This window comes from Mastacembelus armatus, chromosome 22 (genome assembly GCF_900324485.2).
Source record: "Mastacembelus armatus chromosome 22, fMasArm1.2, whole genome shotgun sequence".
NCBI lineage: Eukaryota > Metazoa > Chordata > Actinopteri > Synbranchiformes > Mastacembelidae > Mastacembelus > Mastacembelus armatus.
This window is the reverse complement of record NC_046654.1, coordinates 3,562,712-3,578,549: the sequence shown is the minus strand read 5'-3', so window position 1 is coordinate 3,578,549 and position 15,838 is coordinate 3,562,712. Positions and strand designations below refer to the sequence as shown.

Below are 15,838 nucleotides of genomic sequence, written 5' to 3'. Positions count from 1 at the left end.
TTTTCCTGTCAAATGTTAACAATTATTAGGTGACTACTGTATTTACAGCAGACATTCATGTTCCTTTCAGGATTCATTGAAATAACAGGTGATTCTCAGTACACGGTTCATGGATAGTGGTTATTATGTCAAACTAAAACTTACATTGCTGAATCATTTGGTTTAGTTTTGTGGGTACAGCCATTCCGGAGGATCTCTCATTTAGGAGCAAAATTCTTTAAATACACTTAATAAAATTTTCATACACAGGCTGTCTCGTACCCAGAGGGTAAGGCATGAAAGTACTAACAAAAAAAAAGTCCCTTCCACTGCAGTACTCTGTGGAAAACGGATAATAATGTTGCAGATATTAATGTTGCGTATGATAAGTGGATCCTGAGAGCTTCAGAGGGATCCTTGGGGCCTCGCCTCTGTGAAAAGCCAATGAGACGACTCGGAGGTGGCCGTGGCTCTGTCTCTGCGCCTCGACCGTTAATCAGCACTCAGGGTTACATCAATGATGTCAGCACAGTGGACACAATTTATCACACCGAGCAGCCGAAAGGCACTTCCTACCCTGATGAACTCCAGCACACAGTCCTGCTGGTGGAGTGTGTGCGCATGTTCCTTCAGGACTGTCCCCCCAAGAACACCAAGTCCTTTCAGGAAATGCCCCGAAACGACAAATCTGTAAGATTGGGGTGAAAACCTTCTAGCGGGTGTAGCAGTTATGACTCTTGTGGTGTGACTTTGGTATAAATACAAAGGAGATCATGACCTATAACCTTAACAGGCTGGTTATTAATTTAACAGTGATAAAACTTTCAAAATTAGGCTTTTAAACCCAAACTACGATTGTTCCTCAGGTCATTCCTGTTCACGAACCTAAATAAGTCCTAAAGGAATCATTTACTACCATTTCATACAATTAGGGCAGTTTTGTTCATTCTTTGTAGTTACATTTAACTCCAACTTCTTAGACAGCAGACACTCAGTAAGCACTGGCTTTTTTTTATCGATGTGCTGGTCATTAACAACGGTTTGGTCAAATGGTGTCCAGGTTGTAGTTGCACTTGAATTTCCACTTGTCCAAATTCACATCATCCGGCGGACATTTGTAAAAGCGTTTACAAAGAGCTCTTCACGTAGGGAATGCAGTGTAAATTTCCTGTTGTTCACCCCGTGTTTAAAACAGGAATCTGGTTGAAAATCTGCAGTCTCCCTTGAAGTGTAGCAGCGTATGATCAGAAAAGGGTTTTGGAAAGCCCAACATCATCCTATGAAATTAGAACATGAGCTCTTAGTGTTGTAGTACAGATGTAATTAAATGGACTTAGTACAGATGATGGTCCTAACTAATAGTCTGTGGTCAGAAAGCTTTTAGATGTTGGCTTAAAAAAGTGATGGTGCACCAGAAATCAGCCTTTAACGTGGGTGAAGCTCCAGATGTGGTTTTTGTGCACACAAAGCTGATCGTTTGCTTTTTGAGTAACATCTGACTCTGAAAAACAACAACTATCCTCTGCTGTCTCATCAGTATAGTGAAGTAAAATTTGGTGCAGTAGAAATGACAAGTCACATAAAATGTAAACACAAGTGTCTCAAAATTGTCCTTATAACTTGAGTAAATCTACTTGATTAGTTTGTCATTTCCATTAGTGTACGTGTGTGTGTGTGTGTGTGTGTGTGTATAAATATACTGTGCACGTTGGTGAGTGAGCAGTATAAATATGCACCTTTGATTTGTGTATATGTGTGTGTTTGTGTGTTAGACCTGGTCTGATGACATTATCAGGTTGCTAATCTGCTCTGTAATTGCCTGCTGCTGACATGGCAGTGAGGCTGATACGGCTGCAGAATAAACAGACTGTTAACAAGCAGAGGGAGCTCGTCTCCTCTTGATCTGCACAGCACAGCGTGACATCTGGACCGGACGAATCACAGAGATGAGCCCAGAGAAAGAAAGGCAGGCAGGCAAAGAAAGGTGCAGAGAAACATGGAGGCAGACGAGACCGGACGAGGCTTATGGTCAATTTGAGAATCAATTTCAAAATTTTACAGTTTGTATTCCACTCAAAATTCAGCCCATCAAGGAATTTTCAGCTTTTAAATCTATGTTAAAACTTATTTGTTTGACGTCACTTATCGTCCCCAGTGGTTTAGACATTGTTCTATCTTTTTTAAAGGTCCTGTGGTTTGCAGAAAGACAGAAAGAGATGTAGAAAATGAGACTAGAGTTGGTGAGGTCTTGAAATTTGTACTATTGTGAAGTTTAATTTTTTTTACACCATGAGAAAACATTAACTCACTAATTTTCCCCTAAAATACACAAACAGGCAACTGGCAGCCTAAAAAAAAAAAACCCAATCAAACAGAAGAAATGTGTGTTTTCTTTTGCCAAGTTTCTCTTTCCAGAAATAGACACACAAACTCATACTACAAAGACAAAATGTTTGGTCTGCTTGTGTTTCTTTACTATTCTAATTTGTTAAAATGTAGTAATTCGTTGTAAAAAATCCACGTATGTTTTTTTGAAGTATATAACTGAATATTACTGACTGGTCTCTGCAATTAAAAATATACCAGAAATAATTTAGTGCTATATTTTTATATGTCATATTCTCCGACACTTACACTGTGTTAAAAACAGAAGCAGAGGAAGAGGGAGACAGAGGGATGAGCAGATAAGCAGAGCGAGAGGTGAGAAGAACTAGAAATAAATGAGCGAGAGAGAGGCTGAGGGGGATAAAGGGAGAAATCCAGAGTGAAGTAAAAGACAAGGCCGCGGAAAGAGGACCACCAGAGTGTCAGGCAGAAATACCGAGAGAAAAGAGTCTTGTTAACATGAGAAACTGTCTCTTGTGAAAAGCAGCATATGGGCTGATTAGGAGCGTCTCTGGTGTGTCCAGGGCAGGCTGTCTGTCTCGGGTTTGCAGGCTTTCCCCACTAGTATCATGAGAGATGCAGATTAAGCCACATATGGGACCTAATAGAGGACGCGGTGTTATTGGTACATTTCATTTTCACTTTGTAAAGAACATTTTATCATTTTGGTAAACATGCTTGATATATTTCCTACCAAGTGTTAGAGTAGAAGATAACAGGTTTAACACATCACGTTTAATTTGTTCAATCAGTCTTTGTGCTAAGCTAAGCTAACTATGTACTGGCTGTAGATTCAACTTGAGGGCGGGCAAGAAAGCAAAGGAGTGTCCCAAAATATTTAACTGTTTCCTTTAATACGGGAGGTCAAGGCTGAGAGACTGCAGCTGCAGGGAAATAGCGCTTGGTCATAATGGAGTAAAATGCAGTTTTAACAGCTCCATTTCTAATGTTATCAAAATATCAAACTGACACTTTTAACAGTACTTTACTAAGGGCAAAAGTGTTAGAAGGGAAAAGCTCTAAATAAATAGATTTTTTCCTGCTTTGTGCCATAAAGCAAAGCACAAGATTTCAAACTTAAATCACTGATACACAATATATAAAAATTGTGTTGTGACTGGTGTCAGTTTTCTTGGCAATGATTGTATTTGTTTACAGTAATCATCCTAATATCTCAAAATGAATGTGTTAAAGATTTATTGATGTCAAAATGTTATACACAGCAGCTTTAATTAGCTCAGCAAGATTAAAAACATGACTTTTCAGCCGTGAAAGACGTTCATCAGGATGCTTGAGTGAAATCATCCAGCATTCAGTTAAATTATCAGTTCATTCAGTCTAGCAGCGCTGCCTCAGAAGATGAAGTATGGAGTGTACGCGGCGTTTTGACTCCACGCCGTCAGAAACATGGGTACAGCATAACAAGATGATGGACGTGTTACACAGCCTGCATATTGAAAGATAATAAAGGCAGCTGAAGCATCCATCTTTGTCATTACATTTCTCTTGCGGGCCAACTGTGTGTGTGCTCGGCGTTGAGCAGCGGTGCAGACCGGAGACGGCGGCTGCTCAGCTGCAATTCTGAGCCGTTATTATTTAACACCTCACTCTGAGCTGCAGGAATCACTGCGATTGTCTGCTGTGATCCCCAAACAGTCTGTTTTCTCTCCCATTGTGTCTGTAGGTGGATGTACAGTATAGCTGTCAGTGTCCTCATACATGCAGTTGTTCCCAATGAAGACTGATGACTCTTCTCTGTACAGTAGATTGTCTGTGATGAAGAGACCATGTTCCAACTTCTTCATTCTTACATCCAGCGATCCTTCATACTTAGTCTGTTGTACCGCTACTTTGGTCTACGCCGACATGTCTAAACAGCTGTTCAATGGGTTTCTGTAAAGTCTGTACAGTTCACATGCTCATGGTTCCCAGAGGTTCAATCCTAGTGACCCAGCAGGTTGACATTTTATGGTTTTGAGCACAAATGGCTCAACAGTCAGATGCAAAACCCTCAACTAGCGTGGACCCAGTGAACATGTTTGAAGTAGAGCCTCGCAGAGCTGCTAACAAATCCCAACACTGACCCCCATTGTAGGACCAGTGGTTCAAGTCAGTGGCTGCTGGAAAAATGTTTCTATTACCAAGATATGGAAGCAAAAACCTCACCAGCATCTTGTATCGTTGCTCTGCTCCTGTAGGTGTTTTTAAATAGTTGGATGAAATGTATGAATCGGTGTGTAATTACCATTCCTCCATAGTTCTTTTTCCTCTTTCCATCTCATTTTCCCTCCATCCCCTCAATTCCTCCTTATCTACCTCCACCAATCAGTCATCCAGCCATCCACCCATGTTCCTATTATATAAATCTTTTTAGTCACTCCACTCACTGTCCCTCTATTTCCCTGCATCTCACCATTTCTAATATTCTTCTTGTAATCAACATTTGCTTCGTGTCTGCCAGTTCCTCCATCAGTTTATTCCTGTCATTAAATCTCTTCACGTTTATCACTTTATCTTTTCCTTCATCTGCCAGATTCCCCATCTTTCTGGGCATCATCTTTTCCTTCCAATATTGGTATTTCCACCCACTTATCAATCCCTTCATCAGAGCACTTCTGACCCTCCTATCTACCACTCCTGTCATCCCTCCTCTCAGCCTCCCAGTCCCCACCGGCAACCATCCATTCACTACACCAGACCAGGTCTTATTTCTCTTCCTCTATCGCTCCTTTCAACCAGCCCCCAGATTCTCTTTTTTTTCGTCCATCTTTCCACCATCCCTCCACCTCTCCACACGCGCCATTTTCAACACAGGCCTACATCCACCTCCGTCCTCGGTGACCAGAATAGCCCTGATAAGTTAAATGATGATTCTGTCTAAATGAGCTGTGGAGGGAGCAGGCGAACATTAGCAATGTACTGACGCTGTGACTCAGAGCCCGCCTGTGTGCGAGGACCAGAGGAGGACTCACTCTTTTGTAACGAGACAGATCTGATTAGGTCGAGCACACAGAAGAACACGCTGATGATGACAACGGTTAAACACAGACACCCCACCCGACCCCCACACACACACACAATCATATACTCTCCTCCACCCCTCCAATTACATCCCAATGGTTAATCTTCCCTATCGCAATTGTGCTGCAGGCAGAATGACAACCTTTGAATTGGGTTGCCTTTAAAACACCTCTGTTTGTCTAGATGAGTGTGGGTTTTATTGATTTGTCTGTGTATAATCAGCACGTTCTTGTCTGTATGTTCTTCTGTAAGGATGCATATGTAGATATGTCAGACTGCCAGCCTTTCAAAAAACAACCATGTAGGTTGTTCTTGCGAGCAGTAAGCTCAGTTTTACTGTAAGGCTTGGTGTGAGACAGCATGAGTAATTTCAGCAAATGAGGAAATTCCCCCAGTATGACGTTTACGTTCAAGTGACAAAGCCCTCCAGTGGCTGTAGTAATTATAATGGAGTATCAATATCGCAGTGCAGAAATACTCTTTTACAAGACCTGTATTTAGAGTATTACTTAAGTAAAAGTACAAAGATATAATCACCAAAATACACTTATAGAATGGCCCATTACAGAAAAATATTATTGTAGCACAGGTTTATATGATGCATTAATTTGTAAACATCACTAAATTTGCAGCTGGTAAGGTTGGGCCTCATTTTAAAGTACTTTATGTTTTGCCAGGTGGCTAATTCTATAATAACACATCATAATGTAATATTGTCCATTATAAAATCTGCATCTGCAAAGTTACTAGTATCTAAAGCTGTCAAATAAATGTAGTGAGGTTAAAAAGTAGATTCCCTCTGAATTGTAGTGGGGTAGAAGTTTGACGTAACATTAAATACAAATGTTTAAATAAAGTACAAGTATCTAAAAATCGTAGTACAGTACAGTACTTGAGTAAATGCACTTGGGTTCCATCAGTTACAGGAGCAAAGGAAGAAGTCAGGTGACATTGTTATGGAGGGAGGTCAAACCATGATCAAACCCAATCACAAACAGGTCTCTCCAACCATCCTGACCTCCACCCTATGAGCTTCTGCGGCTCTGCTATAACACACGTGATACTTCTGCCTTTGCCCTGACAGACACAATATGAAGCACTTGACCACTAAAGCTAAAGTAAATATAAACATACAATTGATATGATACTGTTGTTTCTTCTTGGAAGGTTTTGATAATCGACTGTTGATCTGAGTTGGCTGCTCGATTGATTCATAAGATTTTGTCTTGTTTTAGTAGTTTGTTTTTTTTGTTTTGTTTTGTTACATATTAGAACATTTGATGAACGTAAATTGGAGAAAAAGTGTGAAATAAGACCAAACTGAGTTGATTTGGTTTCGTTTGAAGATAATTTTCATTGGTTTTATTAATTTTTGTTACCACTGTTCCTAGAAGCTTATACTTTGCAGATATGCTGTGCTGTATTTTGTTAATCTGACATTTTGAATGCCGCAGTAATTGAATTGTTAACGTCCTTTATCAAACAGAAATGGGAAATATTCACTTCCAGCTTCTCAGATTGATGAGGATTTGCTCCTTTTCTCTGTCCAAAATTGAATATTTTTGTTCAGACAAAACAAGATATCTACAGACATCTGTTCAGGCTTTGAGAAACTGATGAGTATTTTTACTGTTATATATGTTTACAATGAATTAATCCAGTAAAAAATGAAGTTAATTAACAGTAGATGTTCTGTTGTAGTCCACTGCAGCTGGCTTGTGTTTGCAGTAAATGTTCCTGTATCTTTTTGACGTGCTTGTGAATCTTTATGCATTTACGATTGTGTGGTTTGTATCTCTGCAGCTGAAAACATGTATGTTTGTTGCTCCCTTGCCAGCTTTTACTAAATGATATACTGTTATGGACACAGCTGGGTTTTACACAATGCTTGGCTTTAGATCAGTGCAGCTTGGCTAGTACTAATGATAATGAAGCAAGTTGCACACAGCAATTAATGCACTTAGCTACTAATGATGATTAACTGTGGACTGTATTTGATTTAGGAAGTTGAACAGCTGCCCCCGAACGCAAACAGGTTAATTGGTATCATGTCTTGGTGAAAGAGGCTTCTGAAGGAGCGGATCCATTCATGGGGAGGATGTGACTGCTTTGCTTTGTCCTTCAGAGCCTCTGATCCTTCTGTGAAAACGTCTTTGTCTTGTGGATGTAAGAAGAAATCACAATGAAGACGTCGAAGGGAAAAGTTGTCAGCGTGACTCTCTTGAGGGTGTAAGGCATGGAAAAGCATTCGCCTCTTTTTTTTTTTTTATTCTTAATCATATCATTTAATTGTTGTTTACATATTGACTGTGTTGTGCTGTGTCACTGATTGTCTCAGCAGCTACAACATGCAGATGGCACCCTTCACATTTTACATTGTGTGGATGTATGCAGTTGGTTGTAGCTGGTTGATTAGCAGCCTGGAGGGTTTTCAGAAATACCAGATCTGAGAGAGAGAGCCACAAAAAAGTCGGTTTTATTTGCACAGCTCGGTCCAGTCCAGCAATAAGAGATCCTGATGGAAACCGATAAGCTCTAAGAATACATTTCTCAAACAGCACATCAGAAAAAAAATGGAAGAAGCTTCACAGATGAAATTTAAAATTAGATCCCCCCTCCTTAAAGGGCTGGGAGGTGCAATAAGAGCCAGAGGGATTTTAAAACAATTAGATAAAAATAAACAGATTTTTTAACAATTGCAAAACAAACTTTAATGAACGGGCATATGGGGACAATAATGCAAAAATAAGACCGTAAAAAAATCACTCTAATAATGTAGTAAATCCAGTATTGAGTATATGCAAAACGTGTGTCACTATATGAAAAAAAGTTTTTTAAATTTTAAACAACTAATGTCACTACTAAGGTTTTTATGTGACACCTGCACTAATTAATAACTTTAGGTTAACTTCTTCTTCTTCTTCTTCTTCTTCTCTTTTCGGCTGCTCCCTTCAGGGGTCACCACAGCGAATCATCTGCCTCCATTTAACCCTATCCTCTGTATCCTCCTCACCCACACCAACTATCCTCACGTCCTCCTTCACTACATCCAAGAACCTCCTCTTTGGTCTTCCTCTAGGCCTCCTTCCTGGCAGCTCTAACCTCAGCATCCTTTTACCAATGTATTCACTGTCCCTCCTCTGAACAGGTCCAAACCACCTCAATCTGGCTTCCCTGGCTTCTTCTCCAAACCATCTAACATGAGCTGTCCCTCTGATGTCCTCATTCCTGATCCTATCCATCCCGTCACTCCCAGAGAGAACCTCAACATCTTCAGCTCTGCTACCTCCAGCTCTGCCTCCTGTCTTTGTCTCAGTGCCACTGTCTCTGAACCAGACAACATTGCTGGTCTCACCACTGTCTTGTCCACCTTTCCTTTCATTCTTGCTGACACTCTTTTGTCACACATCACACCTGACACTTTCCTCCACCCGTTCCAACCTGCTTGCTCACGTCTCTTCACTTCTTTTCCACACTCTCCGTTGCTCTGGACTGTTGACCCTAGGTCCTTAAAATCCTCCACCTTCTTCACCTCTATTCCCTGTAACCTCACCGTTCTATTTGAGTCCCTCTCATTTACACACATGTACTCTGTTTTACTGCGGCTAAGCTTCATTCCTCTCCTTTCCAGAGCAAACCTCCACCTTTCTAGATTTTCCTCCACCTGCTCCCTGCTCTCACTACAGATGACAATGTTATCTGCAAACATCATGGTCCACAGAGATTCCTGTCTAACCTCATCTGTCAGCCTGTCCATCACCACAGCAAACAAGAAGGGGGTTCAAATCGAATCCTTGGTGCAGTCCCACCTCCACCTTGAACTCCTCTGTCACCCCTACAGCACACCTCACCACTGTCTTACAGCTCTCATACATGTCCTGCATCACTCGAACATACTTCTCTGCCACTCCAGACTTCCTCATACAAAACCACAGCTTCTCTCTCGGCACCCTGTCATACGCTTTTTCCAAATCTACAAAGACACAATGCAGCTCCTTCTGGCCTTCTCTGTACTTCTCCATCAGCATTCTCAAAGCAAATATTGCATCTGTGGTTCTCTTTCTTGGCATGAAACCATACTGCTGCCCACAAATCCTCACTTCTGACCTCAGCCTAGCCTCCACTACTCTTTCCCATAACTTCATTGTGTGACTCATCAGCTTTCTATTCCTTTGTAGTTTCCACAACTCTGCACATCTCCCTTGTTCTGTCTACACTCTCCCCAGCCACTACTTTGCAGTCACTGATCTCTTTCAGGTTGAAACGTCTGCACAAGATGTAATCAACTTGTGTGCTCCTGCCTTCACTCTTATGTGTCACCCTATGCTCCTCCCTTTTCTGGAAAAATAAAACTAAATAAAAACCACAGCCATTTCCATCCTTTTTGTGAAGTCTACCACCATCTGTCCTTCTGCATTCCTGTCCCGCATACCAAACTTACCCATCACTTCCTCATCACCTCTGTTTCCCTCACCAACATGTCCGTTGAAGTCTGTCCCAATCACCACTCTCTCACCACTAGGGATACCCTGAATCACCTCATCCATCTCCCTCCAGAATTTCTCCTTCTCTTCTAACTCACATCCTACCTGTGGGGCATAACCACTGACAACATTCAACATCACACCTTCAACTTCCAGCTTCAGACTCATCACCCTATCTGACACTCTCTTCACCTCCAGAACATTCCTAGCAAAATCCTCCTTCGGGATAACTCCTACTCAATTCCGCTTTCCAGCCACACCATGATAAAACAGCTTGAACCCTGCTCCTAATCTATAGGCCTTGCTACCTTTCCACCTGGTCTCCTGAACACACAAGATATCCACCTTTCTTCTCTCCATCATATCAGCCAACTCTCTAGTTTTCCCTGACAAAGTCCCTACATTCAAAGTCCCTACTCTAAGTCCTACACTCCTGCCCTTCCTCTTCTCTCTTTGGCTACGAACACGCCTTCCTCCTCTCCGTCTTCGACCAACAGTAGTCCAATTTCCACTGGCACCCTGTAAGCCAACAGCACCAGTAGCGGTCGTTGTTAACCCGGGCCACGACCGATCCGATATGGAAGTCACATTTGTGATTTGCATGTTTGATTTGGCTTAAATTTTACGTCAGATGCCCTTCCTGACACAACCCTCTGCATTTACCCGGACTTGGGACCGGCACATGAAGACACTGGATTGTGCCCCCTTGTGGTTGCATTAACTTTAGGTTAACAGTGGGATTAAATAATGTGCGATGCTCACACATGTTTAAGATTTTAATCCAACAACAAGAACAAGCACCTTCCTTGTAGCAGCTCATTGTTTTGGTTTTACCCACAAACTCTGTTTTCATGAACATAGTTTCCAGGACAGGAAGCTCTGAAAAGCTCTTAAATCCCACTGCACCAGCTGCTGAACACAGAGGAATATTTAGCAGCTAAAGATATTTCCCTCTGGAAAAGGTGGCGACCAAAACAGAGGTAACAGGCAAATAAATATTTGAGAAACATGAATTGAAATGACTATGATGTTGCTTTACATCTGCTAAATGTGTGAATACTATGCTGCTTTCTATCAAATTCATCACATCAACTTTATAAGACAAAGTCAGTGTTGCATTTTGATCTTGTTGCCCTGAGTGGCCAAAAATCAGTTATTGCAGTTTTAAATTGCCAGTAGCTAATACATTTTTGCAGATGTTTTGTCCTCTGCTTTTAAACTTTGACGTTTTTAATGCTACTATACTCATTAATGTTGCACAATTTTACAAAAATTCAGTCTTTTCATAGGATTTTAAGGCTGTGCTGAAGTGAAAAGCCTCCATGAGACACTAAAACTCTAATATGCTAACAAGGATTTTAAGCTGGCAGCAAGTGATGGCAGGTTGAAGCAGGTTTTGTTGTTTATACACAGTCTCTCGACTGAAGCTGTCAAATAAAATCCTGTCCCCGTCACCTTCACCGTAATGACAGTAGCAACACTTACGTAATGCAGTTCACACGCCACCAAGTGGTATTTTTAAAGATTTGTAGATGCCCCTTATCATTTTACATTTTTGTAAAATAAAAAAGATGCAACAACACATTTGTAAAAATGCTAAATGTTACTCTCTGTTATAAAAAAACAAAGTTGAATAAACCCTTAACTTCCAAATTTAATCCAAGAAATTTCATAGCATGATTATCCAAATTGTCTACAAAGCTTCCAGTTTAATGATTCATTTTTAATTTGGACATATACTAGTTCATTATTAATGAAATCATGTGACGATATAATTAAACCTGTCAGGAGTCATTAAAAAAGTTCTGCAGTTTATTTTGGAATTTCATTCTACATTTAATAATTGTTCATACTGGAATTTATCTTGTTTTCACTGCTGACATTTAGACACTAATCTATTTAAAATGCACAGTTTGTTATAATATTTGTTGATTAAATTGATTTGGGATGGGAAATAAAAGCAGGTGAGGTTTTTCTTTATGTATAATTTTATTTACTTTTCTGGCAACTGCATATGTACTGTAGGTCCAACACTACTTCATAGTAAACTTGTTAAATCAGGGTTTCTGTGTAATAATAATTATCTCCAAAATGTCTGACAAGAGCTGGGAGTAATAAAGTTTTGAATTAGTGCTGCACTCATAGCTGGAGCTCACAAAGCAAAATGTCCTCCCATCTGTTGATTTCTATCGGACATTTTTTTCCATCAATAAACCTCAATTCTGCCCTCATTCCCATAAAAAGCTACAAAATACCATATTCCTTCCACCAGCTCAGCTGATCAAATTATCGGGGCCATATATATTACACCTCAGGGTCAATACTCGTTCACATTTCTCTCCTTCTTATTAACTTGCTTCTCCCTTATCTGTGTTTCTTTCCTTTGCACTGCTCATTGCTTTTTTCTGTTTTCTTCGTCCCCTCCTCCACAGCCCTGCTGTTAGCTGACGGTGAGTTGTCCATTCCTCCTCTAAGCATCTCCACTAACATCGTCGCCTCTGTGTGTGGATGAAACATCAGTGTTCAACTTCAGGATCTTGATGTTGATTTTTCTTTCTGCCGATCAAGATTTCTAATCAGTTCAGAAATTATTGAGGGGTTTGTTATTAATAAACTACACCAACGCTGTTGTTTTCTCTTGTCACTGTTCTAAACAATGTGTGCTCTTTTGCTGCTCTCTCCTGCACTTAATGATGGAGTCGCACTCTAATCAGCAGATTCATTAATCATAAATTCATAAATTATGTTCTCCAGTCAAGAGGAAGGTACAAACACTTGATAACTGTCAAGATAAAACATGCAGTTCTGAAATTAGAAATTTAATTATCTTTTATATGATTGTGTTTTTTTCCCCCTTTACTTGTCAAAGAAAGTGCGACATAGAGGTGCAGCACAGAGCAGGAGAATGGCTGGATAATCAAATTTTAAACATGAGCAAAAGAAATCCTGTCAGGACTTGAGGGTACATACTGTCTTGGGTGTGTAATTGATTTAGCTTAAAAGTGTGTGTGTGTGTGTGTGTGTGTGTGTGTGTGTGTGTGTGTGTGTGTGTGTGTGTGTGTGTGTGTGTGTGTGTGTGTGTGTGTGTGTGTGTGTGCTGGCGCTGGTACGCTGGTATATTATGCATGCCTGTGTGTGTGTGTGTGTGTGTGTGTGTGTGTGTGTGTGTGTGTGTGTGTGCTTGCCGACACGCCCTCCTATCAAAAGGACTTTGCTGTGATCTTTAATGGCAATGTTAATATTTAATGGTAAGCGTGTTGTCAGCAAAGAGCAGCAGGCTGGAACTCAGGGCTCAGATAAAAGATGACAAGGTCTCTGCACCAGGTGGCTCAGTGGGGGTGTCACACACTGAGAGGGATGAGAGACCGTTGGATGCACAACCACTCCTTCTTGATAGAGTTCGACAGCAGAGAATTGATGTTATGGAGCTCTTTGTAGTTTGCAGTGCAGTCAGGATGTCTGTGAAGCGTTGTGGCTTCTTTCTGCAGCAGAGCCACACAGGACAGGTCTGACAGACAGAGTCAGTTTGCATTTGCAAAACTAGAAATAACGTCTTAAGGGTGTTTGGTAATGAATGGAAGGCACTGAAAGGTGAAAACTGTAGGTGTGGTGCTTTATTCCATTCTTAGACCTTGGTATGAATATCTCTGTTGTTTTAAAGGGTCATTTCATCCAAATCACAAGCAAAGTTAATTCCTGACCTTGGTAATAATAAACCTTGTTTGATGAGTCCAGTTATTTCAGGACCTTTTAACCGTTTCATTTTCAACAGTGTCTGGAGTTTCTTCTGTTGTTAAAATGATTCTGGAAAAGTGTTGCTTGTTTTGGGATTGTTGTTAGTTGTTCTTATACATACATGTCACACATGCAGATGGGTTTGGTTTTACTTTCGAATACATGGACTTTGGTGATTGAATCACTGAAAAAAACTCCCTTCAACTCAATGTGAACAGTTTTCACTGGAACAAGTTGTTTCCTAAACCCAGTTTGGTTCATCTACGTTGTATTTAACATGGTACAAACCACTAAACTGCTGCTCATGTCCCCAGTTTGTTCAGTAATTTATCTGTGAGGTCTGTGGTTTGACGTGGCCTCGAGTTCCTGTCTGATTCAACCAGTTAGAGAAACCATCAGCTGTAAGGGTTAGTTGGTGAGGGTAAGCCTGGAAACAGCATCGTCCTGCATAGCTCGCTAGTTATTTAGCTGCGGTCCTTAAGTATTAAGACACAAAAGTTGTGAGTGTGAATCAAAAAAAAGTAGATTTGCTCCAAATATTTGCTTTTTGCATTTGTGTTCTGATTGACCAAGCATGCAAGCTTGTCTGACCTTTACATAACAAGTCTTGTAGTGTTTATGGAGTACATATTACTTTGGAGTACATATTACTCCAGTGAGTTTTTGCAGATTAAATAATAGACGTAAAACAAAGCTTGACTCTCTGTAAAGTCTGTGCATTATAACAGTCAAATAAGTTGAAGCTGTTACCTGAAAGTCAAACTTCCTTATTTGTATGCTGTGATGTACGGCGCAACATGATATCTGGCTGAGTGGTGGCATATATTGATTCTCACTGTTTTTTTATTTTTCTCCGTCTCTGTTCAGATGTGCCAGACAGGAAGCTGACGGCAGATGAGGAGGAAGCAAAGCGGATCGCAGAGATGGGAAAACCGGTGCTGGGGGAACACCCGAAGCTGGAAGTCATTATTGAGGAATCGTACGAGTTCAAGGTGGGAAAGGTTCATCTTCCAACAGATCAAACAGAGCCTGAGATGCCTGATGAATACAGCTGAAAGGAGTGTTTTCCAGCTAACTCAGTGCCACCTTGCATGAAAGAACAGCCACTTATTTCTAATGTCAGAGGGCTAAAGCGCCTAGAGGCATCCCAGCCAACATAGAGGCATTTCTGGAGGATCTGCGGTTTATATGCATCATCTAACCTCCTCAACTAAAACATATACCCACCATATTTGTTTCTGGTGTGTGGTTTCATCATGCATCAAACAGCGGTTTCTGCTGCCTGAGACTGGATACCACTGCCATCAAGTGGTGGAGCTCGTGTATTTCTCCCTACACGTCTACGTACGCAGACTGTAGTCACTGAGAATAAATAAGGGATAGATTTTAAATATGTTTTGATGCTGTTTCATACAGAGCACAGTGGACAAGCTGATCAAGAAGACCAACCTGGCACTGGTGGTGGGAACAAATTCATGGAGAGAACAGTTCATGGAGGCCATTACAGTCAGTGCAGGTAATGTAAAAATGTTCAATAATTAATATTTAATCTTTTGTACAATGAATAAAAAATGATGCTTTGTTAGACATTTGGACCTGCAATGTTATTATATTATTATTATTATTATATCACTTTAAATATTGAGTTTTGACCTATGCAAACATGATTATCTCTGTTACTGATTGTAACATGCAAATGATAATCATGTTTTTTTTATACATTTACCTTATTTATATGATTTTGATATGATTTTTTTCCTGATAATCACTGTAGCATTTATTAATTGCGGAAAATATTGTTAAATTTGTGTTATGTGCTGCTAATCTTGATAATTTAATTAATTTTACTGAAGAGCTTCAGCATATAATCATCAGATAACCTAACAGTGAAATAGAGAATAATCAGGTTGGTGCCAGTATCAGCCTGCAGGAGCTCCTCTATCAGTGGATTCCTCCCGCAAAGTAAAGCTCTTGAAACTGTGGAATAATCTCATGTAGTTTAGAGAAAACCCATCCATCACGTCAGCTGATGGCAGCATCAGATCTTCAGTCTGCAGTGCAGCAGCCACTCCGCCGTTGCAGTCACAGCCTCCATGTAATCAGTGCTGCTTTGCTGCTGCAAAGACCTCACTTTAGTGCTAAAATATTTAATCCAGCAACGTTCTTTACTTTTTCATGATTCACTGGGGGCTGAAAAGTGTATGCACCTCACATGGCCTGACACTTTGAATCAG

The 15,838-nt window shown here is 40.5% G+C and overlaps 1 protein-coding gene across 4 annotated transcripts in view; it reads left to right on the top strand.

The window, feature by feature from the left end:
• The window catches only part of slc8a3 (solute carrier family 8 member 3), a 95,099-nt gene that overhangs the window by 74,543 nt on the left and 4,718 nt on the right, over positions 1-15,838 (top strand). For 3 of the 4 annotated variants that reach the window (XM_026298963.1, XM_026298953.1, XM_026298981.2), the window contains 3 exons: positions 12,302-12,319; positions 14,472-14,596; positions 15,021-15,120. In XM_026298963.1, coding sequence (XP_026154748.1) covers positions 12,302-12,319; positions 14,472-14,596; positions 15,021-15,120 — 243 coding nt within the window. The remainder of the gene's footprint in view (positions 1-12,301; positions 12,320-14,471; positions 14,597-15,020; positions 15,121-15,838) is intronic. The other variant, XM_026298973.1, reaches the window with a different exon arrangement.